The sequence below is a fragment of the Bubalus kerabau genome, chromosome 4 (assembly GCF_029407905.1).
Source record: "Bubalus kerabau isolate K-KA32 ecotype Philippines breed swamp buffalo chromosome 4, PCC_UOA_SB_1v2, whole genome shotgun sequence".
Lineage (NCBI taxonomy): Eukaryota > Metazoa > Chordata > Mammalia > Artiodactyla > Bovidae > Bubalus > Bubalus kerabau.
Window position 1 is genome coordinate 58,502,443 of NC_073627.1, and position 25,696 is coordinate 58,528,138.

General features: G+C 43.0%; 2 protein-coding genes across 4 annotated transcripts in view; both read right to left on the reverse strand.

The window, feature by feature from the left end:
- Window positions 1-925: 925 nt before the first annotated feature.
- Window positions 926-25,696, reverse strand: part of LOC129649766 (phosphatidylcholine transfer protein) — a 35,766-nt gene continuing 10,995 nt past the window's right edge. For 2 of the 3 annotated variants that reach the window (XM_055577568.1, XM_055577566.1), the window contains exons 2-6: window positions 10,403-10,520; window positions 7,596-7,675; window positions 4,498-4,669; window positions 3,309-3,376; window positions 926-2,200 (exon numbers count right to left, since the gene is read on the reverse strand). In XM_055577568.1, the coding sequence (XP_055433543.1) occupies window positions 2,138-2,200; window positions 3,309-3,376; window positions 4,498-4,669; window positions 7,596-7,675; window positions 10,403-10,445 (426 nt within the window). In that variant the 5' untranslated portion in view covers window positions 10,446-10,520 and the 3' untranslated portion in view covers window positions 926-2,137. The remainder of the gene's footprint in view (window positions 2,201-3,308; window positions 3,377-4,497; window positions 4,670-7,595; window positions 7,676-10,402; window positions 10,521-25,696) is intronic. The other variant, XM_055577567.1, reaches the window with a different exon arrangement.
- LOC129649765 (phosphatidylcholine transfer protein-like) overlaps window positions 11,966-25,696 on the reverse strand; it is an 89,261-nt gene continuing 75,530 nt past the window's right edge. Inside the window, exon 8 of the mRNA XM_055577565.1 lies at window positions 11,966-12,154. The gene's annotated coding sequence lies outside the window, so the exon portion shown is untranslated. The remainder of the gene's footprint in view (window positions 12,155-25,696) is intronic.

Sequence of the window (25,696 nt, forward strand, 5' to 3'; positions counted from 1 at the left end):
TGATACATTCAAACCCTGCAGAATCAGACCCTGAGGAATCCAGCTAAACCTCCATGGGACCATGTGTGTTTCTGGGGTCGCTGGCATTTCCTGTTGGCTCAGGGGTCCTCAGTTCCCACACAATCTCATTTTTCAGTGCTGCTTAGCACCGTCATCTCCAACTTAGCAAGCACGAATGTTACAGGGCCTTTACTAATTATAAGCAAGCTCGGTGACTTTTTTTAAATCGCCTTACCAAGAAATTAAGTATGCTTAGTATTCTCAGTGGTTTTAGCAGATTACTGAACACTGTTAAACGTACACTTTGCATGACACCATTTCATGTGAAGTCTTTGCTCAAAGACTATAATCCTAGTGCTTCTCTTTCAGTGACTTTATACATTAAGAAAAAAAAAAATCACCTTGACTTCTATTACATAAGACATTCAGATTTACTTTACCTAAAATTAAATTCCAGCTACATTACTGAGAGTGATATTGTAATGATACATTTATGAAGTATTCCCTGATGTGTATGACTCTACCCCTATGACCAGTGTCCAGGGCAGGGGTTGACACATGGTTTAAAGTGAATCATGGGATGCTTCACAGTCAACTGGAAAGAAATGCTGTCTTTTATTGACTCGGTGTGAACTCAGGAAGATGCAGGTGTTTCATTTTCTGTTAGCAGCGATCCTGCCACCAAACACGGTCCAACATTAAAGAAACCTTAAAGAAGGACAGGGTTGATTCCCAACATCAGTTTGAGCACCTGTATCAACCCCCACCTGAGGCCATGCTACACCTGGCCTTGCATATAAGTGGGCCTAAAATTCCTTTCTATGTTCAGGGCTATGAGTTAGGTCGGATTTCACTTGCAAACCAGAGAGACCTAACAGTCTCATTCGCAGGGAACAAGGCAGAGAGGAGACTGCAGACAAGACAATTATAAGTCATTCTGTATTTATTTGGTATTCAATACACCTCCCTTCCCAGACAGAAAAGACACAGTCTGAGGCATCCCATTTTAATAAATCTTCCACATCCGGCTTTACATTCTGAATTTTTATGCCCTGTAATTGAGTTTTATTACCATCATACAGAAGTGATTAAAATGTTTCCCTGAGATTATAAGGCTGTGCCTTTGTCCACAGAATACCTTTCCTTCCAAAATTCAAGAGAAAAGTAGGAAAAGGGAAGTCTTCTGGTTGGTGGGAGAGGCAGGTAACTTAGAATTCCTGAGAAAAAGGTGTAGAGTCAACCACACCACTAATAGATTTTCCCTGGCTGTGAACTCTTATCCTTTGAATGTCTCCAAACATTTCAGAATGAAAATTCATTTATTCCATATAAAGACATTTTAGCTCAATTATGTGCAGAGCAGTTTTCTGTTAACTGCTAGAGTTGCCTTGATGCCTCAGTGTCCAGTAAAATGCAGAGCTAGTGAGGTATGGACAGCCCTCCCAGGGGCATATGGGAAAAAGCAAAAGCCGAACATGGATAATGAGAAAAAAATTGTTATCATACTACGCAGTTAGGCCTGCAATGTTTTTCAAAACAGTTTGAAATCAAAACAGCCTATGATCCTCCCCAGCTAGGAATGGGCAGGGACTTAGTGGACGATTATCTCAAATTAGGCAATCCAAGTGAGCAAAGCATAAGGCAAATGGACATGAGTCTTCCAGTCTTGGAGCGATGACAGTCAGCTCTGTAGGCAATGCAACTTCAGCAGGAAATCACCCTCCCAGGTTGCAACAACTCACACGTGGGAAGGAGCTAGCTGAGTGGGATCAGTCCCTCTTAGGCAGTGTTGCAAGCCCTCCACCCAGCATTCCCCTAGAATGGCACAATGGAAGGACTGCGTTCCCTACTGAAGATTCCACGTTTTAAGAACAAAGGTTTAAACAAAGGTTTCTTTGTTTAAAGAAACAAAGGTTTCTATAATCTGACCCACATTCCAGGGTGGAGAAAGGCAGTAGGTCCCGGGGTGGGGAGACTGGGAAAGGGAGCAGATGTCAGGCACACACACACTCAGGGACAAAGTGCTAGAGAGCCTGCAGGCCTCTGAGCACGGAAAAGGGAAAGGCAGGCTGAGCATCGGGGGCGTCGCACTTCTAGGAACAGCATCCCTCGGACACAAAGCTCCCAGCTTCCTCCCCTAGGTTTTCTTGTAGTTCTGACAGGCTTTCACCATGTCTTTCAAGAAGTTAGGAACTCCATTCTGCAAAGGAAAGGAGACTGTCATTTCTGTATCCTCACAGCGATGACTCCTGATTCTTGAGGATGTGGCTAAGGTGAAAGAAGATGGCTTTGGGAATATAGATATGACAATAGGGACCCTGAGCAGATTTCCACAGAATGCTGCCACAGATGATGATAAAAGGGAAGACGCAGGACACAGGGTAGGCGGGGGCAACTGTTGTAAGACCTTGTTACATATTTTGGCTTTTGCTAATAAACAGCTAAGATATTTATGAGAAATCATTTTTTTGAAAGGAAAGATAAAACAGGAAGTGGCATGGCAGGGGAAAGAAATAAGAGCAAAGACTTGCTTTATAAAATTAGACAATGGTAAGGATTGAGGGGCAAGAGTGGGTATGTCATCCTTTAGTTAAAGAGTTGTTCACTGTTTAAGAAACGCCCCACACATTGTTCTATTTACTCCTTCTTTACAGGGTGGGGTTATCTGTCTCCATTTTTAAGGGGGAAGAAATTGATGGTTTCCCTAGATCACACAGTCAGAAGCAGGGCCAAGATTCAAACTATCTCGTGTTTGATTCAAAGCCTTTTCACTCTCCCAGGGAGCTGGTGAGCCCTCTCACCAGTAAGTAGGACCTTACAAAGCAGGCTGAATGGTCAGCATGATTCTAGGTTCTAGGCAGTCTCGAATGACCCGGGTACCACTGGGGTTCCCTCTCCTTACTGAAAAGCAAAAGAATCACAAAGAACCTGGAGACTTCTCCAGGCTTGAATATGGTTGGTTGTCTCCCGAGCTAGGTCAGACTAACTCCTCCATGAGCAGATACAGGGTCCCCGGCACCCTTGTTCCTACAAGGAACAGGCTACTGTTTGGGAGGTTCCAGAGAGTGATCCTGGAGGGGTCTTGGCGCAAAGCAGGGTGGGGCTGGCATTCCTTCTAAAGTTTGTCTTTTGTCCCAGCCTCTATCCTGGGTATTGGCCACGACAGGCCTAACATAGTCCATCAACCAAGCAGTTTCATAAAACAGCATCATGAGGCCTGAGACAGCACATCTCTTCAAGCTGACAGCCCCACAGGCTAAGTCAACAGCTGTCAAACACACCACCCCTCGTGCTTCCTGGGGTCTCACCTTAGCAGCCCAGTTAATGACCCAGGACGGAATCTGGCCACCTGGATTATCGAAGTAATACATGAAAACTAGAGAGAGAGAGAAAGAACAATTCAGGAGGGAACCTGTTAGGAAGATACATACAAACCTTGCAAATCTTCCACTTTCATATCCATCCCAGAAAGTAAGGATGCAGGTTACACAGGACTCCAGCAGACTGTCCCCTCTGCCTTGCCTTGCAGGAGACTTACATAGAAACATTGTGGAAAACAGCGAAGGCACCTTCTGCAGCTATTTATTAATCACCTGGCCCCACTCCCGTACTGTTGCCTGGAAAATCCCATGGATGGAGGAGCCTAGTAGGCTGCAGTCCATGGGGTCACTAAGAGTCGGACACGACTGAGCGACTTCACTTTCACTTTCCACTTTCATGCTTTGGAGAAGGAAATGGCAACCCACTCCAGTGTTCTTGCCTGGAGAATCCCAGGGACGGAGAAGCCTGGTAGGCTGCGGTCCATGGGGTCGCACAGAGTCGGACACGACTGAAGCGACTTAGCAGCAGCAGCAGCAAGCAATACACTTAGACACAGTTTCTCATTTAATTAAGGCTCTCATTAATTATATTAATCCTAAGAAGTTGCTAAGATTAAATGCCCATTTATAAATGATAAAGTGAAGATTCAGAAGAGTGGGATGACATGCCCAAAGCGGCACATCTTAACACACATCACAACTAAGTTTAGATTTCGCCTCAGCCTCAAGCCCACACCCACTCCAGGTCAGCAGGTGGCTGCACGGAACTCCTGCACCCAGTGTCTCTTCTGAGGCTGGAACTCAAGGCAGACAGGTTCTGAGTCCCTGGGTTTTTGCTGAGGAGGAGCTGCCGCAGAGGTGGTCCCACCAGCCCTCCTGCTCACCCCTGTCCAGCTTGTGCATGTACAGGACCTTTCCAAAGTGAGTTTCGAACTTTCTGATTCCCTTAGATGTGCTAATTTCATCTAGACAATTAAAGAGTCAGTAAAGAATGAACTGATCCACATGCTAGTCTACCCAAGCTTCTGGGGGTGAACTTATTCGCTCTTCTTTCTCTTGACCTGTGGCCAGTCTCTGACCTCAGGGAATAAGCATCCTGCATTTTCCGTGCCTGCAGTCAGTGCAGTCTTCACACGGGGGGCCCTGGCAGGCACCCCAACCCGTGCCCGCTTTTTACCTTTGCTCCCCTTCTTGCCATCGCTCTGGATCGCCAGACTCTGCTTGTACTGCTTCACCCGGATCACACCCGACTTCTCTGGAAACTGCGGCTCAGAGGTGCTCTGGGCCAGGATCACGTGGACCTTCTGCCCCTCAAAGTCCAGCTCTTGCCGCTGCCGCACGTAAACATACTACACGGCAAGTCAAGGCTCAACAGCAAGGCCCACATCTCAGCTAAGCGGAAGGGAAGCCCACAACAGAAACAAAGGCACATGATTCCATTCCTCCACTTGGTGACTGCTCCCTTGCTCTGTTAGCTCAGGTCCTGCCCCATCTGCCTACCCACCTTACAACAGTCTGGCTCCTCCCACCTGGTGTTGTCATTTGAGAGGATGCATTACCCACTTGATATTGGTTCCCTGCCACTTTAATTATCTGGGGAACCCACTCCTCCTTTCTCCAAGAAGGCAATGAGATCTCAGACTGGTCACTTATCAGCTGTGTCATCCTGGGTGTGCTACTCAACTTTTCTGCTATTGGTTTCCCTCTACAGGAAAAAAGGGTAACACTGCCCTGCAGATAAGCTTGGTGGGAGCATGGACGAGAGACTGAAGCAGAATCTCACTCACTAGACAATGGGGTCATTGCTCTCTGTCCTCCCCCAAAGGCCCTCATCATTGACCTCTATGTACAGAGGATGGTCAGGCAAGGGTGCTTACACCTGGCAATCATAGGAAGACGCATGAATAATCAAATAATGAGTAGGCAGATGGCCTCACTGGGTCTGGCTCACCAAGTATCACAAAGCCATTTCATCTCAGTAAACACTCCCAGACCAGCCACTATGTCTATGGCACTATTACAGGGAAGGTAATTCGATTTTAAGAAACAACAGAAGTCACCACTTACTGAGCCCTTATCACGTACATATATCATGGACTTTATGTTTAGCATCAGCTTTGAAACTGAGAACATCACTGTGAATTCAGTATAAATATTCCCATCTTACAAATGACGAAATTGAGACTCAGAGCAGTAAAGAAAGTTGCAGAAGATCCCACTGCCCAGCTGATGTGACGGAGTCTGTATTTGAACCCAGATGAGGCTCCAAAACCTGGTGAAATTTTCATAGCTGCAGAGGGCTCAGCTCTTTAATATGTTCATCGGACTTTCCAATGATGGAAATGTAGGCTTCATAGTAGAAGGAATTAAAGCTTAAAAATAATCCAAAAAAATCAGTAAAAGTATAATACAGCTTCACTAACTGCAGCAGCCACGGCCATGGCGGCAGGCTGCTCAGAGTCTCTGCAGCAGCCACAGTGGTCTGGCCCTCCCCAGGCATGCTGCGGGACGTCTGTCACCCCCACATGCTATTCCCTAGCAAGTAAAGTGCTTACGTGTTTTCAGGAAGGGATGATGTTGCCTTAGCTCTGCATTTCCTCTCTCCCAAGCATTCTATTTTTTCCTCAGCAAATACTGTCCCACAACTCGCTCAGTTCACGTGACAGATATCCCCTGACACTCACTGCAGAAACAACTTGATATATTAACTGAATTTTCACAGAGTTCTTTCAGCAGTTGGCAGGTCCAGTGTGGCACCCAGGCTACGACTGGAGAAACACCCGTTCACTGAAGCCCAGGGAAGTGAAGGCCTTTTCCAAGGTCACACAGCAAACCAGGAGTGAGCACACACTCACCCTGGGAGCCTTCCCTCCAAAACTAATGTTCTTTTCTTCTACACTGTTCTCTGTTCTCAAAACCTGAACAGCCCTGTAGATACAAAGACTGAGATGCTCATTATGGGATTGTGTGGCACTGGAAAGACAACGCAACAGAACTGCAAGGAGCCCCAAGCATCTGCTCCCCAGAACGCCCCCCAGCAGGGTCCTGTGAGGTCAGAGAGGTGGGTTTGCTCTGGTCCAGATCACCGTCTCTGGACACAGCTGGACCTGGGTCCACACCTGAGTCTGCTGCCCGTAACGGTGAGACCCTGGCAAGAAGCTGATCAGGGTTCTGAATGTCCCTCTGCCTCAGTTCTCTTCCCTGTCTGAGGGAGACGATGGCTCCTAGCCTGCACAGTTTTGGCAGGATGAGAGAAAACCACGTAAAATCTCAGAGATTAAGTAACCACAATTGGCTGAAATATATACCACCTGTATGCAAACTACCTAGCCAAGAAATAACCCCTTATGGAGTCTGTGATGTGACCGAGCCAGGGTACAGCAATCACACAGGAACAATCCCGACACACACTCCCACGCCCCCTCTCTTTCCAGAGCACAATTATTCAGGAGTACACAGGCTTACAGAATGTTACAGCTGGAAAAGATTCCGGCAGTCATCCAGTTCAGTGGTTTCCAACCATTTTTTTTTTTAACCTCCAAGATCCTTTATTTAAAGGATCCTTTATGGAAATTCAGTGTATAAGACAATCAGCTGCTATGATTGAAGAAAAGAGTGAGGTCAAAATCACACCTACCCCCACCCCTATTCCACCCAATCTGTCTACCCAGCAAATGTTCATCAGACCCTCCTAGCCTGGCCCTAAGGGGGCTTCACAGAACCCTGGAATGTCAGCTAAAACTCCCCACATCTATTCAACTGCTTCATATCATAATCGAGGAGACGGAAGGGGCAAAACATAACGCACAGTGTCCAGAGCCAATAATCAGGAAGGAGGGGAGGTGGACAGAGCTGGAAATGCGGGGCCTGAGTTCAGCCCCCAGTCAGCTGCTACGTAAGTCAGCCTCTGTCGCCTGACTTCTCTGGGTCCCGGCTTTCTCCTCTATAGACTGAGGGAATGTACCGAATACTCTTTGTGAAAAGTTGTTTTCAGATGCCCAATTCTGTGGCACAAGGGCTTCCCAGAAAAGGTTCAAGAAAGTATGAGTCACCTTCCTGTGACCCCAGTTACAGATGCTCCATGTCGTCAGGCCCGGAAGTCACACTCTGGGGTCTCTGAAAGCCACACAAGAAGGGAGAGCTTTAGCAGATGCTTCTGCAAGACTCAAAGACAATGTTCTCCACACCTGCTGGACACGCCACCATTGGGTGACAGTCACAGGGCGCAGAAGCACTTTAGAAAGCTGAGTCACGGTGCACCTCTGGAAAGGATACATCTCTGTTAGACATGGGAAAGGGGTACTTCACTTGCCAGTAGACCACTGTTTCTCCATTGCATTCTTTTTCATAGAGTTCTAAGAAAAGAAACAAAACAAAGAAGTTACTGAATCTGGAAGTCTCTGGTTTCAATTAAGAAAAAGCTTTGATATGCTGCCGACCCTTTAGGGATGATAAAACACTAACTCACAAGGCACAGAATTCTTGGAAAAGTCTGATAGATTCATTACCACTGAAAGCTTGTTGCCAAGAGGCAGAGTCTAATAGATATAAAAATGCCATAAAAATAAAAGAACCCAACAAAAGCTGTTCATCATATAGCATAAACAGTCTCAAAATTCAGTGAAACCAAATTAGGAATTAAAATTTAAGGTTTAAAAATCAGGGTAACCACTAGATGCTGAAGCTGAAACTCTAATACTTTGGCCACCAGATGCGAAAAACTGACTGATTTGAAAAGACCCTGCTGGGAAAGATTGAGGGCAAGAGGAGAAGGGGACGACAGAGGATGAGATGGTTGGATGGCATCACCGATGTGATGGACATGGGTTTGAGTAAACTCCGGGAGTTGGTGATGGACAGGGAGGCCTGGTGTGCTGCAGTCCATGGGGCTGCAGAGTTGGACACGCTGAGCGACTGAACTGAACCACTAGATGTCACTATATTACCAACAGTTACACTGTTGTGCCCTTACTCCCCTCTTTAGACTTCTTGACTCAGTACATGTGTCCTGGGACTAAGCCACCCAGTCTGGTGTGTTCAGTTGAGAAATGAAGGTTCCAGAGAGTTCCATGTCCTTCCTAAAAAGCTAGGAAGTGGCCTAACTGTGCTAACTCTAAGTTTCTTGCCTATCTCCCATGCTGTTTTCTGTCACAGTTACAGGGACCAATCCACCATGCTATTGCATGTAAATAGCATCAGCAATTGGAGGGAGATAGTAAAAGAATGCTATGAAGTGTACAGACTCTGCCCCTAAACTGTATGGGAAGCTTCTAATTAACCATTTAGAGAAGAAGCCAAGCCAAGTCCACTGGAGGAACCAAAAGAGTACCTTTAGGAGATACTGACTTTGGCAATGTGTTAATTTAGCTTTTGAAATAACAAAATCTATTAGAAGCAGACTATGGGTAAAGAGCTTGCCAGTCCATTGGTCCAAGAGGCTGCAGATGCCCTTGAAAGGAAGGGAATGAGTGGATATCTGTTGCTTTGCCTGCTTGGCTTTGACTCCCCTGTTCTTGTACCAGCATCTCATTCTCCTTCAGAGCATCACCTTTCTCTTCTTCACTATGTAGTTTAAGCAGAAGTGACTCAGTGATAATTACAGGGCTGGGAAATTGAGCCAGACATGGCCATGGTGATTAGTTTAGGGAAGGCGTATGTGGACGAGACTTGGCCACTCTTGTAAGTTTAGGTCAAAAGTGCTTTCATAAAGGCTGTCGGGTAACTCACAGAAGATCTAGGAGGACTAGAGTTAGGTGAAGAACCTCAGGATTACTCCAGAGAAGTCAAACTACTGCTGCCTCTGGACTTTATTCCACAGTGGGGACGTCTGATGCCAAGTACCACACATCAGAAACTGCCAATGTCCACAGTACATGACTGAGCCATGGCTGCCAGGGAAATGGACAGGGAACACCTGCCTTCACCCTTGAATAGGTGGGCATCACAATTCCCCCTACATAGGAAGCCTATTTGATAACACTAAGCGACCCAAAATCATGATAAATGTCCCCAGTACATAAGCGCATGATCGATGCTGAGGCAATTAGAGCCTGTCCTGTGACTCTGAATGCAATGAGTGGGAAAATTCCTATTCCTCTGGGGTGATGAACTTTGTTAGAATGTAAGCCTGCCTCTTGTGGTACCAGGCATCTTTGTCATGACACAAGAATCTGCCCGATAACGTGGTCCACACAGGAGAAAACAGAGTAAAGCTGGAGAAATGAAGTAGTGAATGCAGCTGACCTGGAACGAGACACACATGCTGTTTCCAATGTCATAAACCAAAGCAAAAAAAGCTTTTTCCTTTTCTCACACTGGCATTTGTTACCTTTTGTTTCTTGCAACCAAGATTCCTGCCCACAGCAAGGCTCTGTCAAGGTCTCTGCCCCCCCGGGCTAGCTGTATTTATTTCACTGTGACTGACTGGGATGGCAGAAACTACTCCCCGCTGTAAGTGGCAGGAAGATCCTCTATCTATCGCTGCTCATAACTCTCCATTACTTCCAGGGAAAAATCGAACCCTAGCCTGGTGGTTCAGCTTAGGTCCTTGGGGCTCTGGGCCCGCCTTCCAGCCTAGTTCCAGAGTCTGCTCCCCAACTACTCAACAGCACCCAACTACTCACAGTTCTCTAACATTTTATGTTATTTCATGCCTTCTCTACTTTACTCGTGCTGTCCCCTCGGCCTTGAATGCCCTTAAACCACTCAGCCCCTCACCTCCTCACATATATATATATATAAAATCTTGTTGCTTATAAAACATTGATTCAACCTCTAAAACAAAGCTTCAGTACCACCTTTTCCAAGAAGACTTCCACGATCACCTAGGTTTATGGGATGACAACAAAACTTAAAAATAAGAACAAAACAGCCCTCAGAGAGAACTGGAGAGTGACTTTAATAGTATGCAAGGAACAAACCCTGAGAACAGCAAAGTCATATTTAACTTAGCACTTTAAGATGCATTTGCTAAAATTTAAAATGAAAAATATAGCAAAGTTATACCTTTTGCTTACTAATGACTAGAATAAATAACATGGGATTCTACTTTCTAATTGGTTTTTAAAAACTGTGTCACTCACCTTTAACATATTGGTCCCACTGTTTCCTATAGGCTAAGTCCATATAGACATCTGCAAGCAGATCTGGTAAGCAGTCCTCCAGAACACCAAAGACCTTATACGCATACAATCCAGTCTGCTACAAAAACAGAACAGGCAGAAACAACCTGTTGATTGCCACGTTAAGACTACACAGCATCTGAAAAACACCTGTTCATGTAACACCATTATTGAGCACTTTCCCTTGGTCCTGGTGACACAATGGTGAAGGGCCAGACGGGAGCCTGTCCCCATCGGTCCTATATATCCGGCCTTAGGCATTGGTGCTGGTAACAGCTATATGTTACCCTGGCAATTTAAAAGAGGGTTATGTGACAAATGGTGCCTGAGTTTCAGGGGGAGCAGAGCTAGTGGTACTTTCCTATCTTATCAGGTGTTCAGGAAATATCTCCATGAGGAATTTATCCAAAGTGTCTGTTCTAAATGCTAGAAGGAGTTCAGCACGGGAAGATGAGGAAATCCCGTTGCTGGCTTGGGAGAGGGCCCTTAGGTTGATGGGCTGGCTTACTCAGGGAACAGAAAGCCAGGGGTTCTGGAGCACTGTAATAAGGGAGAGCTGTAGCAGCTGAGGCCAGAGAGGTAGCGGGCCTGGGTCCAAAGGGTTTTGCGACTCAGGGTAAAGGGGTCAAGATTTTAGTTTAACTACTGTGGGAAACCAACTCACGACTTCAAACAGGGAAATGACTTTAAATGGGGGTGGGCAACCTTTAAAAGATGATTCTTGCTGCTTGGTAGAACATAGATCACGAGGAGCATGGAGACGGGCCAGAAGACCTGGGCAGTGGTCCAGAAAAGGAATGACGGTGAGTGGACAGGGAGGTAACAACAGTGATGGGGAGAGCTTAGACATTCAGTGACACATTTCGGAAGTAGTATTAGTAGGAACTGCCAGCAGATGGGCTGTGGGGACAGAGAGAGCAAAGAATTGAGGATAACTCTTGGGGTCTTTCTTGAGCAACCAGGTAGATGGGAGAGGAGGTTCTTTGTGGGTTGTGGGGTAACCAAGAGCTCTACCTTGGGCAAGTGGAGTTTGAGATGCTTATTAAATACCCACATGGGTGTATCATATAGGCAGCTGCTGCTGCTGCTGCTGCTAAGTCGCTTCAGTCATGTCCAACTCTGTGCAACCCCATAGATTGCCTCCTACCAGGCTCCTCTGCCCCTGGGATTCTCCAGGCAAGAACACTGGAGTGGGTCGCCATTTCCTCCTCCAATGCATGAAAGTGAAAAGTGAAAGTGAAGTCACTCAGTCGTGTCCGACTCTTAGCGACCTCATGGACTGCAGCCTACCAGGCTCCTCCATCCATGGGCTTTTCCAGGCAAGAGTACTGGAGTGGGGTGCCATTGCCTTCTCTGATATAGGCAGCTAGCACCCAGGATTTAGACTACTATTTTAAATAACCACAGGCATAATGAAACCCAACACATTGTTTTTACCAATTCCAAGACACAATTTTTCACTAATCGCTCCTTTTTTTCCTATAAATGATTTATGTATAAAAGAAATGAATGGGGAAAGAAACATTAGCTTTAAATCATACTAGTCCCTTTTATTCAGGAAAAAGGTCATTTCTATATTCTTAGTTACAAGAGATTCTCTTCTCTTCATGTTAAGCTCCTCTGCGAGGGTTCTGGGCTGGAGTCGGTGACACTATACATTTCACTCCGTACAGTGGCAGCTCACAATTCCTGGCTCCCACCTTGTCAAAGGATCTATTATTAAGATAAAATCAGTGGCTCAGATTAATTTCAGTGCAAAGGCAAACAAACAAAAATGAAACTTTTAGACATACTCATACTTTCAGGTGTGAAAGCAATCCTTTGACTAATCAAACATGAGTCAACTTGTCTTTTTAAACACTGTTCCAGAGAATCATGTGAAGTCAAGGTGTAAACATGGAGAGTCTTTCTAAAGATCCCAAGGTTTCAAGGGTCTCCTGACTCAGGTGGGATAAGTACACCCCAGTCTGGGAATCTCAGATGTACATCAAAGTACCTGGCAGGTAATGGAAGGTAAAATCGAAACTTAATTCATAAGGTTTCAGCTGTAAAAATATACGGCTTTATACCAAGGGTTTCCAACCAGCCAATGACAAACTGGTATGCCTTACCCACTATGTGCTGTGCCATGGATGCCCCACAGGAAGGGCCTTCTCCCCTCAAACTCGCATATGGGAAGATAGTGAGGGTTTATACACAACACACATCTACGCCCACATACACTTAAATCAGCACCGACAGAGAGACAATGCGCTTCTGTGCAGGAATATTGGGTCCCCATTTTCTATACTATTAATCTTGGGCCTAAGACTAACATTGGGTCCAATACTAATAATATTGGGTCCCCATTTTCTATACCATTAATCTTGGGTCTAAGACGAATATTGGGTCCAATACTAATAATATTGGGTCCCCATTTTCTTGATATGGCTTCCCTTGTGGCTCAGCTGGTAAAGAATCTGCCCACAATGCAGAAGATCCCCTGGAGAAGGGAAAGGCTACCCACTCCAGTATTCTGACCTGGAGAATTTCATGGACTGTATAGTCCAGAGGGTTGCAGAGTCGGACACGACTGAGTGACTTTCACTTTCACATTTTCTTTATATAGAGAAATATCAATAACCTCAGATATGCAGATGACATCACCCTTATGGCAGAAAGCAAAGGGGAACTGAACAGCCTCTTGATGAAAGTGAAAGAGGAGTGTGAAAAAGCTAGTTTAAAACTCAACATTCAAAAACCTAAGATCATGGCATCTGGTCCCATCACTTCATGGCAAATAGATGGGAAATAATGGAAACAGTGACAGACTTTCTTGTCTTGGGCTCCAAAATCACTGTAGATAGTGACTGCAGCCATGCAATTAAAAGACACTTGCTCCTTGGAAGAAAAGCTATAACAAACCTAGATAGCATATTAAAAAAACAGAGACATTACTTTGCTCACAAAGGACTGTCTGGTCAACGCTATGGTTTTTCCAATGGTCATGTATGGATGTGAGAGTTGGACCATAAAGAAGGCTGAGCACTGAAAAATTGATGCTTTTGAACTGTAGTGTTGGAGAAGGCTCTTGAGAGTCCCTTGGACTGCAAGGAGATCAAACCAACTAATCCTCAAGGAAATCAGTCCTGAATGTTCATTGGAAGGACTAATGCTGAAGCTCCAACACTTTGGCCACCTGAGGCAAACAACTGACTCCTTAGATGCCGGGAAACTCCTGATGCTGGGAAAGATTGAAGGCAGGAGAAGAAGGGGATGATGGAGGATGAGATGGTTGGTTGGCATCGTTGACTTGATGGACATGAGTTTGAGCAAACTCCAGGGCTGGTGATGTACAGGGAGGCCTGGCGTGCTGCAGTCCATGGGGTCTCAAAGAGTCGTACACGACTGAGTGACTGAACTGAACTGATTTTCTATACAATGAGCAAAAGGGATAATTATGTATAGAAAAAAATGATCTTCTTAGCTTCAGATGAGTTAGCTTTGGTTATCTGGATGCATTAAGACAAAGTGTTTCCTGGAATTAGTCCCTTCCCTCCTGAAGTAGTTTCTGCTCTTAGTGACTTCAGTAATATCACAGAAAAGAAAACAGAAAGCCCTCTAGAAAGAGAAAAATAGAGTGATGCGACTTAACGTGAATACCAAAGAATGAACTACTATGACAACTGCCTTTAAACATTCCCTTCATGGCAGGACTGAGAAATGCCAGAACACCAGAGAAGCAAAATGCTTGGTGATACCTTTGCTAGTCCATCAATAAAATGTTCTTTTCAAGCACTGAGTAGCCCACTCAAGTTCTGGGTCAAAGCAATTTTTTACCCCTCATTTCTTTCAAAAGAAGGGGTTTGTTTCAAAAGAAACAAACTCATATTTTCATTATGTCTCTTAAAAATGAAATTTTCATAATTATAAAAGTAAGTCATATTCATTGAAAAAAATTAGAAGATGCCAAAAATAATAAAGAAAACTAAAACATGTAACTTCATAATCCTCAAACACCAACTGATATTTTGCATATTCTTTGAGTAAATAAATATTTCTGTGTGTTATAAAATGGGAATAAGATAGTATAAACAGACTGTATTCCTATTTTTAACTACATCATTTTGAAACTGAGTGATCACAGCTAATTTTTTTATTCTGTAAGTTATTTCTGTTTCCATATACTTTCACAATTATGAACACTGCTGGAAAAATTCTTCCAAATGGACAAACCTGGTTCATAATTCTAACTTCTTCATTAGGCAAGCAAAATGCTTCTTCAGAGATAAATTTTAGGGTCAATGACATTAACATTTTAATGCTCTTTATACTTTTTATAAATCTTGTTTCTTGAGGTATGCCTGTATTGCTATGAACTTTCCCCTTAGGACTGCTTTTACAGTGTCCCACAGGTTTTGGGTTGTTGTGTTTTCATTTTCATTCATTTCTATGCAAATTTTGATTGCTTTTTTGATTTCTTCTGTGCTTTATTGGTTATTCAGCAGCGTGTTGTTCAGCCTCCATATGTTGGAATTTTTAATAGGTTTTCTCCTGTAATTGAGATCTAATCTTACTGCATTGTGGTCAGAAAAGATGCTTGGAATGATTTCTATTTTTTTTTTTAATTTACCAAGGCTAGATTTATGGCCCAGGATGTGATCTATCCTGGAGAAGGTTCCATGTGCACTTGAGAAAAAGGTGAAATTCATTGTTTTGTGGTGAAATGTCCTATAGATATCAATTAGGTCTAACTGGTCTGTTGTATCATTTAAAGTTTGTGTTTCCTTGTTAATTTTCTGTTTAGTTGATCTATCCATAAGTGTGAGTGGGGTATTAAAGTCCCCCACTATTATTGTGTTATTGTTAATTTCTCCTTTCATACTTGTTAGCATTTGCCTTACATATTGCGGTGCTCCTGTGTTGGGTGCATATATATTTATAATTGTTATATCTTCTTCTTGGATTGATCCTCTGATCATTATGTAGTGACCTTCTTTGTCTCTTTTCACAGCCTTTGTTTTAAACTCTATTTTATCTGATATGAGTATTGCTACTCCTGCTTTCTTTTGGTCCCCATTTGCATGGAAAATCTTTTTCCAGCCCTTCACTTTCAGTCTGTATGTGTCCCCTGTTTTGAGGTGGGTCTCTTGTAGACAACATATGTAGGGGTCTTGTTTTTGTATCCATTCAGCCAGTCTTTGTCTTTTGGTTGGGGCATTCAACCCATTTACGTTTAAGGTAATTACTGATAAGTATGATCCCGTTGCCATTTACTTTATTGTTATGGATTCGAATTTATACACCGTTTTTGTGTTTCCTGTCTAGAGAATATCCTTTAGTATTTGTTGGAGAGCTGGTTTGGTGGTGCTGAACTCTCTCAGCTTTTGCTTGTCTGAAAAGCTTTTGATTTCTCCTTCATACTTGAATGAGATCCTTGCTGGGTACAATAATCTGGGCTGTAGGTTATTTTCTTTCATCATTTTAAGTATGTCTTGCCATTCCCTCCTGGCTTGAAAAGTTTCTATTGAAAAATCAGCTGTTATCCTTATGGGAATTCCCTTGTGTGTTATTTGTTGTTTTTCCCTTGCTGCTTTTAATATTTGTTCTTTGTGTTTGATCTTTGTTAATTTGATTAATATGTGCCGTGGGGTGTTTCGCCTTGGGTTTATCCTGTTTGGGACTCTCTGGGTTTCTTGGACTTGGGTGATTATTTCCTTCCCCATTTTAGGGAAGTTTTCAACTATTATCTCCTCAAGTATTTTCTCATGGTCTTTCTTTTTGTCTTCTTTTTCTGGGACCCCTATGATTCGAATGTTGTAGCGTTTAATATTGTCCTGGAGGTCTCTGAGATTGTCCTCATTTCTTTTAATTTGTTTTTCTTTTATCCTCTCTGATTCATTTATTTCTACCATTCTATCTTCTACTTCACGAATCCTATCTTCTGCCTCTGTTATTCTATTTGTTGCCTCCAGAGTGTTTTTATTTTCATTTATTGCATTATTCATTATATATTGACTTTTTTTTTATTTCTTCTAGGTCCTTGTTAAACCTTTCTTGCATCTCCTCAATCCTTGTCTCCAGGCTATTTATCTGTGATTCCATTTTGATTTCAAGATTTTGGATCAATTTCACTATCATTATTCGGAATTCTTTATCAGGTAGATTCCCTATCTCTTCCTATTTTTTTTGGTTTGGTGGGCATTTATCCTGTTCCTTTATCTGCTGGGTATTCCTCTGTCTCTTCATCTTGTTTAAATTGCTGAGTTTGGGGTGTCCTTTCTGTATTCTGGCAGTTTGTGGAGTTCTCTTTATTGTGGAGTTTCCTCACTGTGTGTGGGTTTGTACAGGTGGCTTGTCAAGGTTTCCTGGTTAGGGAAGTTAGTGTCGGTGTTCTGGTGGGTGGAGCTGGATTTCTTCTCTCTGGAGTGCAATGAAGTGTCCAGTAATGAGTTATGGGATGTCTATGGTTTTGGGGTGACTTTGGGCAGCCTGTATCTTGAAGCTCAGGGCTGAGTTCCTTTGTTGCTGGAGAATTTGCTTGGTATGTCTTGCCCTGGAACTTGTTGGCCCTTGTGTGGTGCTTGGTTTCAGTGTAGGTATGGAGGCGTTTGATGAGCTCCTGTCAATTAAAGTTCCTTGGAGTCAGGAGTTCCCTGGAGTCAGGGTTTGGACTTAAGCCTCCCGCTTCCAGTTATTGGTCTTATTTTTACAGTAGTTTCAAAACTTCTCCTTCTATACAGCACCATTGATAAAACATCTACGTTAAAAAAGAAAAGTTTCTCTACCATGAGGGTCACCCAGAGAGGTTCACAGTGTTATATGGAGGAGAAGAGGGAGGAGGGAGTTAGAGGTGACCCAAATGAGATGAGGTGGAATCAATAGTGGAGAGAGTGGGCTAGCCAGTAGTCACTTCCTTATGTGCACTCGACAACTGGACCACTCCGAGATGTTCACGGAGTTATACAGAGAAGGGAAGAAGGAGGAAGGAGACAGAGGTGGCCAGAAGGATAAAAGGGGGGAATGAAAAGGAGGGAGACAGATCCAGCCAGTAATCAGTTCCCTAAGTGTTCTCCACCGTCTGGAACACACAGAAATTCACAGAGTTGGGTACAGTAGAGAGGGGTTAGGGAGGAGACACAGGCGACCTGGTGGAGAAAAAGGAGAGTCCAAAGGGAGAGAGAGCAGTCAAGCCAGTAATCTCGCTCCCTAGTGAAAAATGGGTACTGAAGATTGGGTTCTTAAAGGTACAAAATTGGTAACAAATACATAAAAGCAAAAATTAAAAATCTAGAGTAGAGTTTGGAATTTCAAAAATACGATGTTAAAGAAAAGAAGGAAAAGACAGAGAGAAAAAATGAACAAACAAAAACAAACAAGGTCGTGAAAATTATAAAGAAAATACAGGTACAAAATTGATAACTAATACCAAAAAGCAAAAGTTAAAAATCTAGAGTAGAGTTTGGAATTTCAAAAATACAATTTAAAAAAAGAAGAAGAAAAAGAAAGAGAGAAAACAAACAAACAAACAAAAACAAACAAAGTCGCAAAAATTATAAAGAAAATACAGGTACAAAATTGATATCAAAGACAAAAAGCATAAATTAAAAATCTAGAGTAGAGTTTGGAATTTCAGATATACAATGTTATATAAAAGAAGAAGAGAAAGAAACAGAGAAAAAAAAAAGTCACAGAAATTATAAAAAAAACTATAGGTACAAAATTGATAACAAATACCAAAAAGCTAAAATTAAAAATCTAGAGTAGAGTTTGGAATTTCAAAAATATAATGTTAAAGAAAAGAAGAAAAAAAAAAGTCAAAAAATTATAAAAAATATATATATATAAAGTTTGCTGAAGAAAAAAAAATAGGGTCTTTTTTTTTTGCAAAGTAATAGGTTATAAAAGTGAAAATTAAAGGAATAATAGAGGACTTAAAATTTTTTTAAAAAATTAAAAAAAAAAGAAAGAATGATCATAAAAACAGTAAAAATATATCTAGGACTTTCTCTGGTTTTGTTACAAATCTTTAAGAAAGAATTTTTCCTATTTATACTCTCACCAGTAGCAAAGAAGCATCTCACCAGGACTGGGTACCACTGTTTGTACAAATAATTTAGTAGAAGGAAGCATAAATCCTTGTTTTATTTCAGCAACGTACTGATGTGTAATTCTCTTTCAAATTAAAGATATAATTCTGGTGCAAAATTTTTTGCAGATACGTTTTGAAATGTTCCAAGATTTCAATAAATGACTCTAAACAAGTCTACTCAAGAGGTACTTGGCTTTTCCTGAAGGTCCTTCAGAAAAACAGTTTTAAGAATGGCTCAATTTCTTTATCTAAAGTAAAATGCAATGCATGCTTTTCTTTTTTAAATTACTTTTAATTGCAGTATAGATGATTTACACTGTTGGGTTACTTTCTGCTGTACAGCAAAGTGAACTACTTGTACAAATATCCACTATTTTTTAAGACCCTGATGTCAGAAAGATTGAGGGCAGGAGGAGAAGGGGGAGACAGAGGATGAGATGGTTGGATGGCATCATTGACTCAATGGACATGAGTTTGAGCAAACTCTGGAAGACAGTGAAGGACAGGAAAGCCTGGCGTGCTGCAGTCCATGGGGTCACAAAGAGTTGGACATGACTGAACAACAGAAAAACAACATACTTTTCTAATGACCCACTGATTACAGGATACTGTGCTTTCCTACACCACAGGTGGTAAAAGAATTATTCAGTGGTAGATAACCAGCTAATATCATGTGTAGAATATAATTCCCAGAAGAAACAGGATATTCATTATAGCATATACTCTCTTTCTTACTAAGAAAATTGCACAGCTGATCTCTTCTATAAGTAGAGGCAGCCATAAGACAATACCTCCTTCTTTTGAATATGGGTATGATGTCTAGAGCTGAAGTAGCTATTTAGTGATTCAGTTCAGTTCAGTTCAGTCGCTCAGTCGTGTCCAACTCTTTGCGACCCCATGAATTGCAGCATGCCAGGCCTCCCTGTCCATCACCAACTCCCGGAGTTCACTCAGACTCACGTCCATTGAGTCAGTGATGCCATCCAGCCATCTCATCCTCTGTCATCCCCTTCTCCTCCTGCCCCCAATCTCTCCCAGCATCAGAGTCTTTTTCAATGAGTCAACTCTTCGCATGAGGTGGCCAAAGTACTGGAGTTTCAGCTTTAGCATCATTCCTTCCAAAGAAATCCCAGGGCTGATCTCCTTCAGAATGGACTGGTTGGATCTCCTTGCAGTCCAAGGGACTCTCAAGAGTCTTCTCCAACACCACAGTTCAAACAATAAAAATGAGAAAGCAGAGTGAAAATATTCAGAGTTTTACTGACATTGTTGATCAACTGATTCAATGCCAGCAACTGCTAACGTCTGGACTACTTGCTGCTGTTGCTGCTGCTAAGTCGCTTCAGTCGTGTCCGACTCTGTTCGACCCCATTGACGGCAGCCCACCAGGCTCCCCCGTCCCTGGGATTCTCCAGGCAAGAACACTGGAGTGGGTTCCTTCTAGGTGAGAAATATAAACCCCTCTTTGGGGACTTCCCTGGTGACTCAGCTGGTAAAGAATCTGCCTGCAATTCGGGAGACCTGGGTTCAATCCCTGGATTAGGAAGATCCCCTGGAGAAGGGAACAGCTACTCACTCCAGTATTCTGGCCTGGAGAATTCCACGGACTGTATAGTTCAGGGGGTCCAAAGAGTCGGACACAACTGAGTAACTTTCACTTTCACTTTTCACTTGTTTAAGACTTTGTTAATCCAGTTGTCTGTTACTTGCAGCTAAAAGCAAGCCTACTTATTACAAGTGGTTCTTATTGAGAATTTTATTTGAGCTCTATGATCCTGAAAAACAACAGAGATTAAGAAACTCTCCCATGCTTTGTGTTTCAAAAAACATCTTATCACAAAAGAATCACTTTTACACACACACACACCCTTTGTTTACCTATCACAAGGCCAGACACAACACTTCTAAATTCCCTTTGACGGTCCCACAAATGATCCGCTAAGCTACTAATTCCAAGGATCAATAGGCACAAAATGCTTGTTAACCAAACTAGTTAAGCATCTCCTTCCTCCAGACTCTAAATTTTGGCCCAGCCTCAGTCTAAGCAGAATCCAGCCCTGCTGAGAATGAATTGGCGTCAGGGTAAGACATTCTGTTCTATTCTCTAGCAGACCACCTTCACCTCACTTCCCCACATGCGGTTTCAGTCTTGCTGACTCCTCTCTCTCTGTTAAAAAAAAAAAAAAAAAAAGACCTTTCTGCCTCTCTCCTGAGAAACTCACGGATCTTATGGTCAAAGTATTCTTCCTAATACAATAACCTCCAACTCTAAGTCCAGGTTTGTTTTTTATTTGACATTAAAGTAGACTGACAAAATAGTACTGATCAGACTTCTGAACATTTCCAAGCATGTAAGACTGTAATTCATTAAAACAGTACAAAAATACATAACCATTACTGAAACAAATAGTTAAGGAAGAGAAATAAGAGATAATGGACACAATTAATGGACATTAAGCTGCAGCATATTTAATTCTGCATAGAAATCTGAAACTTCACACACTCTATTACAGAAAATTCCACCTCCTTCCACTATGTACCACAGGAAAAAAAAAAAAAAAACACAGCAACAACCACCATGGGCCCACTATATTCTTGGGCCTGAGAAAACCGTCAGGCAAGGTGTACACTTGGCTTTCCAGCTTGGAATGGATTTGCCTTGGTGATCCGTCAGCGTCACTACAGCTGCCATGCATTCTGCGCTGGAAGCTGTCCAATCACTCTGCCCTAACTCTTTCAATAATACGAACATTTATTTCTCTAAACACAGTGCAGGTTCCAGTTTTAGGTTCACTATCTTGTGTAATCTCAACAGAGCCCTGTGGTATCAACAGGGACACTGGTGTCATGTCCCTATGACATGAAGCTCAGAGAGGTGACATACTTCCTCGAGTTCTACAGTTGGCTCTGGGGACAGCCAGAGAGAGGAGGACACCGTCCACTTCTTCTCCCCACGACGGCTCCTAATATGGCTCTACTCTCTCCGCACACTTGCTCCAAGCCACTGCTCCAACGACAAGCTAAAGATGTCAGTAAAGATGGCACAGGCTCTCAGAGCTGGAAGGAGTCTTAGATCCTTATGTAAAAAATGACAGAGATGCATCAAAAGGCAGCTGATGACTCCTGCTGGCAAAACCTGGATGGGAAACTTTCCTTCCAGTCCCTAACCCAGTGTTCCTGCCCCAGACCACCCAGAAATATGCAAATCTGCAGAGACACCAAGTAGCTTGGTGGTTGTCTAAGACTGGGAATGGGAACAGGAGATGACTGCAAATGGGGAACAGGTTTCTTTGGGGATAACACAAATATTTGAAAATTAGACTCGGGGAAGGATGTGTGACTCCATAAACTTACTAAAAATTAGTGAACTATACACTTAAAATGAGTAAATTTTGAGGTACTTAAATGATACCTCAAGAAATACAGCTGTTAACACTAGAAGATTATTAAAACTCACTCAAGGTCACACATGTAACGAGCTTGACCTGAAGCTCATTCATTGCAAAAGAACCTGGACCTGAAGCCAGCGATGTGACGGCAGAGTTCACAGCCTATGATCCCGCCTCCAAGAGTCACTGGCCTCTCCCAACATATTATTAGAGAAATAACAAGCCGTCGGAGTAGACAGAGCTGTGGCCAAGGTGACCGTGTGATTGACCATTCTAGCGGACAGTTCTGAGTGAAAGAGCTTTGTCATGTGTTTCATCAGGACAAGCATAATGCAGGTCTTGAAGGGTAGAGAAGAACATAGATCACCCTACTCACAGCAAACACCATTTAATTTACTAGGGCCTTCAAAATGTATCCTCTCATTGGATCCCTGGCACAACTCTGGCAGAAAAGGAATTATCTCCAGCTTACACATGAGGAAGCTGAGACTCAGCTAGGGCCCTAGGTTCATAAATCCCAAAACCTCAGAGCAATTAAGCATCAGAACTGTATTTTAGACCAGGAGTTACTGAATCTGTCATGCTATTTTTCACAGTCCACAAGGTAACAATAGTTTTTAGATTTCATAGTGATTATGTAAGGCAATATACAGCGTCTTAGTCTATAAAGCCTAAAGTAGTTTCTATTTGGCTCTTTACAGGAAAAAAAATTTGCAATCCCTGCTTTAGACCATTGCCGCCACCACTTCTAAAAACATACAGTCCAGAAAAGCTCTGGATTACTAGAGTCATACTGCTATTCCACATGCAAGAGAGGAATCTTTGCATTATAAACCCCAAATATGTTATGTTTTATTTTAAATCACATGTGGGTTTACCATTTAAGCTCAGACCACTCTTCAAAGTAAATCTGTTGATATTGAGCACACCATACAGGATAAACAACAACAATCTTAAACGAAACATATTCAAACTCAGAAAACCAAAGAGAAAAAGAAAATCTTAAAAGAAGCTGTCAGGAAGGAATGGGCCATCACTTTACTTATAGAGGAATACCGATGATAATTATAGCAGATATCTCATCAGAAACCACTCTGCAAAAAACAAAGGGGGTAGGGTGAAATATATACTATTTTGAATAAAATAAATCACTGACCTAGAATTCTATATCCAGTGAAACTGTCCTTCAAAAGTAAAGAAGAAATAAAAACTTTTTCAGACAAACAAAAACAGGGAATTCATCAGCAGCAGACTTGGCTCTGGAAGAAATGTTAAAAGAAGCTTTCCAGGGAGAAAAACATATGATATAGGTCAGGAACTCAGATAGACATTGCATAAAAGGTGCCCATTTTATTGTCTTAAAGTTTCTGGAAGGTATGAACTTTCTGTCTGATGAATACATCAGGCATCACCAAAATGCAGGTACACAATAAGTTCTGAAACACTGCTTGAATGGGTCATGAAGCAGTATTTTGAAGGTTTCTACTCACTAGGGTGTATTCAAACAGCCCCAAACCAGCTGTGCAATACAAAGTCTGACTTATACCCGCAGACAGGCATGGGGGATCCTGCTCCCCACTCCCCGCTAAGGCATGCCTTCAAATCTTGGACCAGCACCTTGCGATCGGTCAGCATCTTCATGCTGCCTCAGACCACAAGCTCATCCTGAGAGAAGTGAGGAGACAGAGAGGTGAGGCTCCAACATTATCTATCCAGTTACACTGAAGGGCGATGGGGCAGGAGAGAGACAGAGAGAGAGAGAGCTGACCTCCACCAGTGGCAGAAATTAGAAGGAGACTACACTTGGTGCTACACATGGCTATTTTAAGCCATGGTGGTCCTACCCACTCGTAAATATGGCTTCACAAGTGTCCTGAATGCATCAACTGCTCCATCAGTCATGTTGGTACCTGGGAAAAGGATGGGAGAAGGATGGGAAAAGGGAGAAGAGTCCTGTCACCCAGAAGTGAAGAGGTCCATGATGCAAGTTGGATTATGATCCCATCTGGGAAATCAGAGTGAAGCTTCTCTCCCACTGAGGCATATCTGTTTCCCTGGCAGTTTACTTTCTGCTTCCTTCCAAAAGGCCAATCTATCTCTCGACGCAGCACGGCTGAACCTAGTTTTCCCAGTAAGGCCAGGATCTCAGTAGTTCAGTAGGGCAACAGCACAGGAAAGAACAGTCCCTGGGAAAGTACTGTCTGCTCTTGACCAAACTCACTGATGAGAAGACCTTTGGAGGGACAAAGGCAGCCACTTCGCACAGTGCCAGACACTTGGTTTCAAATCATAAGAAGTCAAGCCCTCAGTCAGATCTTTCCAGACCAACATTTTCTTGGTCTAAATCAATGATGTGAGCCTCTAAATGCCAGTTTCACACCATGTACAGGCAGGTCACAGTGTCTACTGGCATAGTATCCAGCCTAAAGCTCCAGGGAGACCTGACTGCAGATCTCTGGGAAAGCTTTTGCAAGTGACCCACAACCCTTCTCTCCCGGGGAACCTTCTCCCTGCTGTTCAGGGGACCACATCCACTCCCAAGTGGCCACTAATTTAAAAACCAGGAAGAGTTGGTCTTCAAGTGGACATGACTTCCATCTTAAGATAGTCCTCCTTTTCTCTCTTCCCTCTCCTGCCTCTCGGTGCCACCATGTGGGGTGGTGCAACTTGAGCACCACGTGAGAAGCTCCCCTTATTTCAATGGTTCACAAAGTATAATCCATGGAGCTTCAGTATCACCTGGCATTCGGTAAAAATAAAATGTTAAAAAGAAGAAGGAGGAGAAGTAAAGAAATGTAAAGCCAACTCTCAAGTCCCACCCAGACCCACTGAATCTGAAACGGAGTAGGATATTAACTGTGAATTTTAACAGGCTTTGCAGATAAATGTTAACAGGCTTCGCACATGAGTCTAGTGTTTGCTCAAGGTGAAGAATCACTCTGTCATGTATCATTTCATTCAATGTTCGTAAGAAGCCAATGATCCTAAAAAGCAAGAATTATACTTGTTTTGCAAATGAGGAAGCTGAGATTTTAAAATGAAAAAGCAGCCGGCCAATATCCCCCAAGTAGTAAGTAGGCCCTGACTCCTGGCCACTCTCCAACACCAGGTTCACCCTGGTCCTGCGTCCTTCTGGCCCCTCCTGGAAAGGGAAGATCAGCCTGGCTCTGGAACTTAGCACTCAGCGTTCCCTCTACTGCAATGGTTTATAACACAGCATGCTCATTAAAATTTCTTGGGAAGCTTTCACATTAAAAAACAAAAAGAAGCAACAAAAACATATTTTATTTTGAAGCATTTCAAACACACCAAAGTAGACAGGACAGAATAATCAGCCTCTAGGACAAAGGGGAACTTCTCAAAAGGACCATCCAAGCTCCACTCCAACTCTGTTCACGATGGGGCTCTAATAGGGCTGAGAGGTGTCCTGAGAGCTCCCCAGGCAGCTCTTGAGCTTTGAGGAACACTCTCTGATCCATTTCTCCTCTGATATTTGCAGGACGCAATCTCTTCTTTCATTTATATCTCCACTCAATTGTTAACCTCTGGAAGAGGGTTTTTCCAGATTCCCTGTATCTAAAGCACACCTGGATATCCCCACCTCCACCATAACATCTCTGTATCCCTTCATCCCACTTTGCTTTTTCTGTAGCATGTTCAGCTGCCATTTCATTATATACTATGTTTATTATCTTCAGTGAATACTGTTTATTGTTTAAGAAGCTCATTCACTGAACCAGCAGCTCCAACTGCCTGCTCTCTGCTTATGCCCAGTGTCTGTCAGGGCACTGCCAC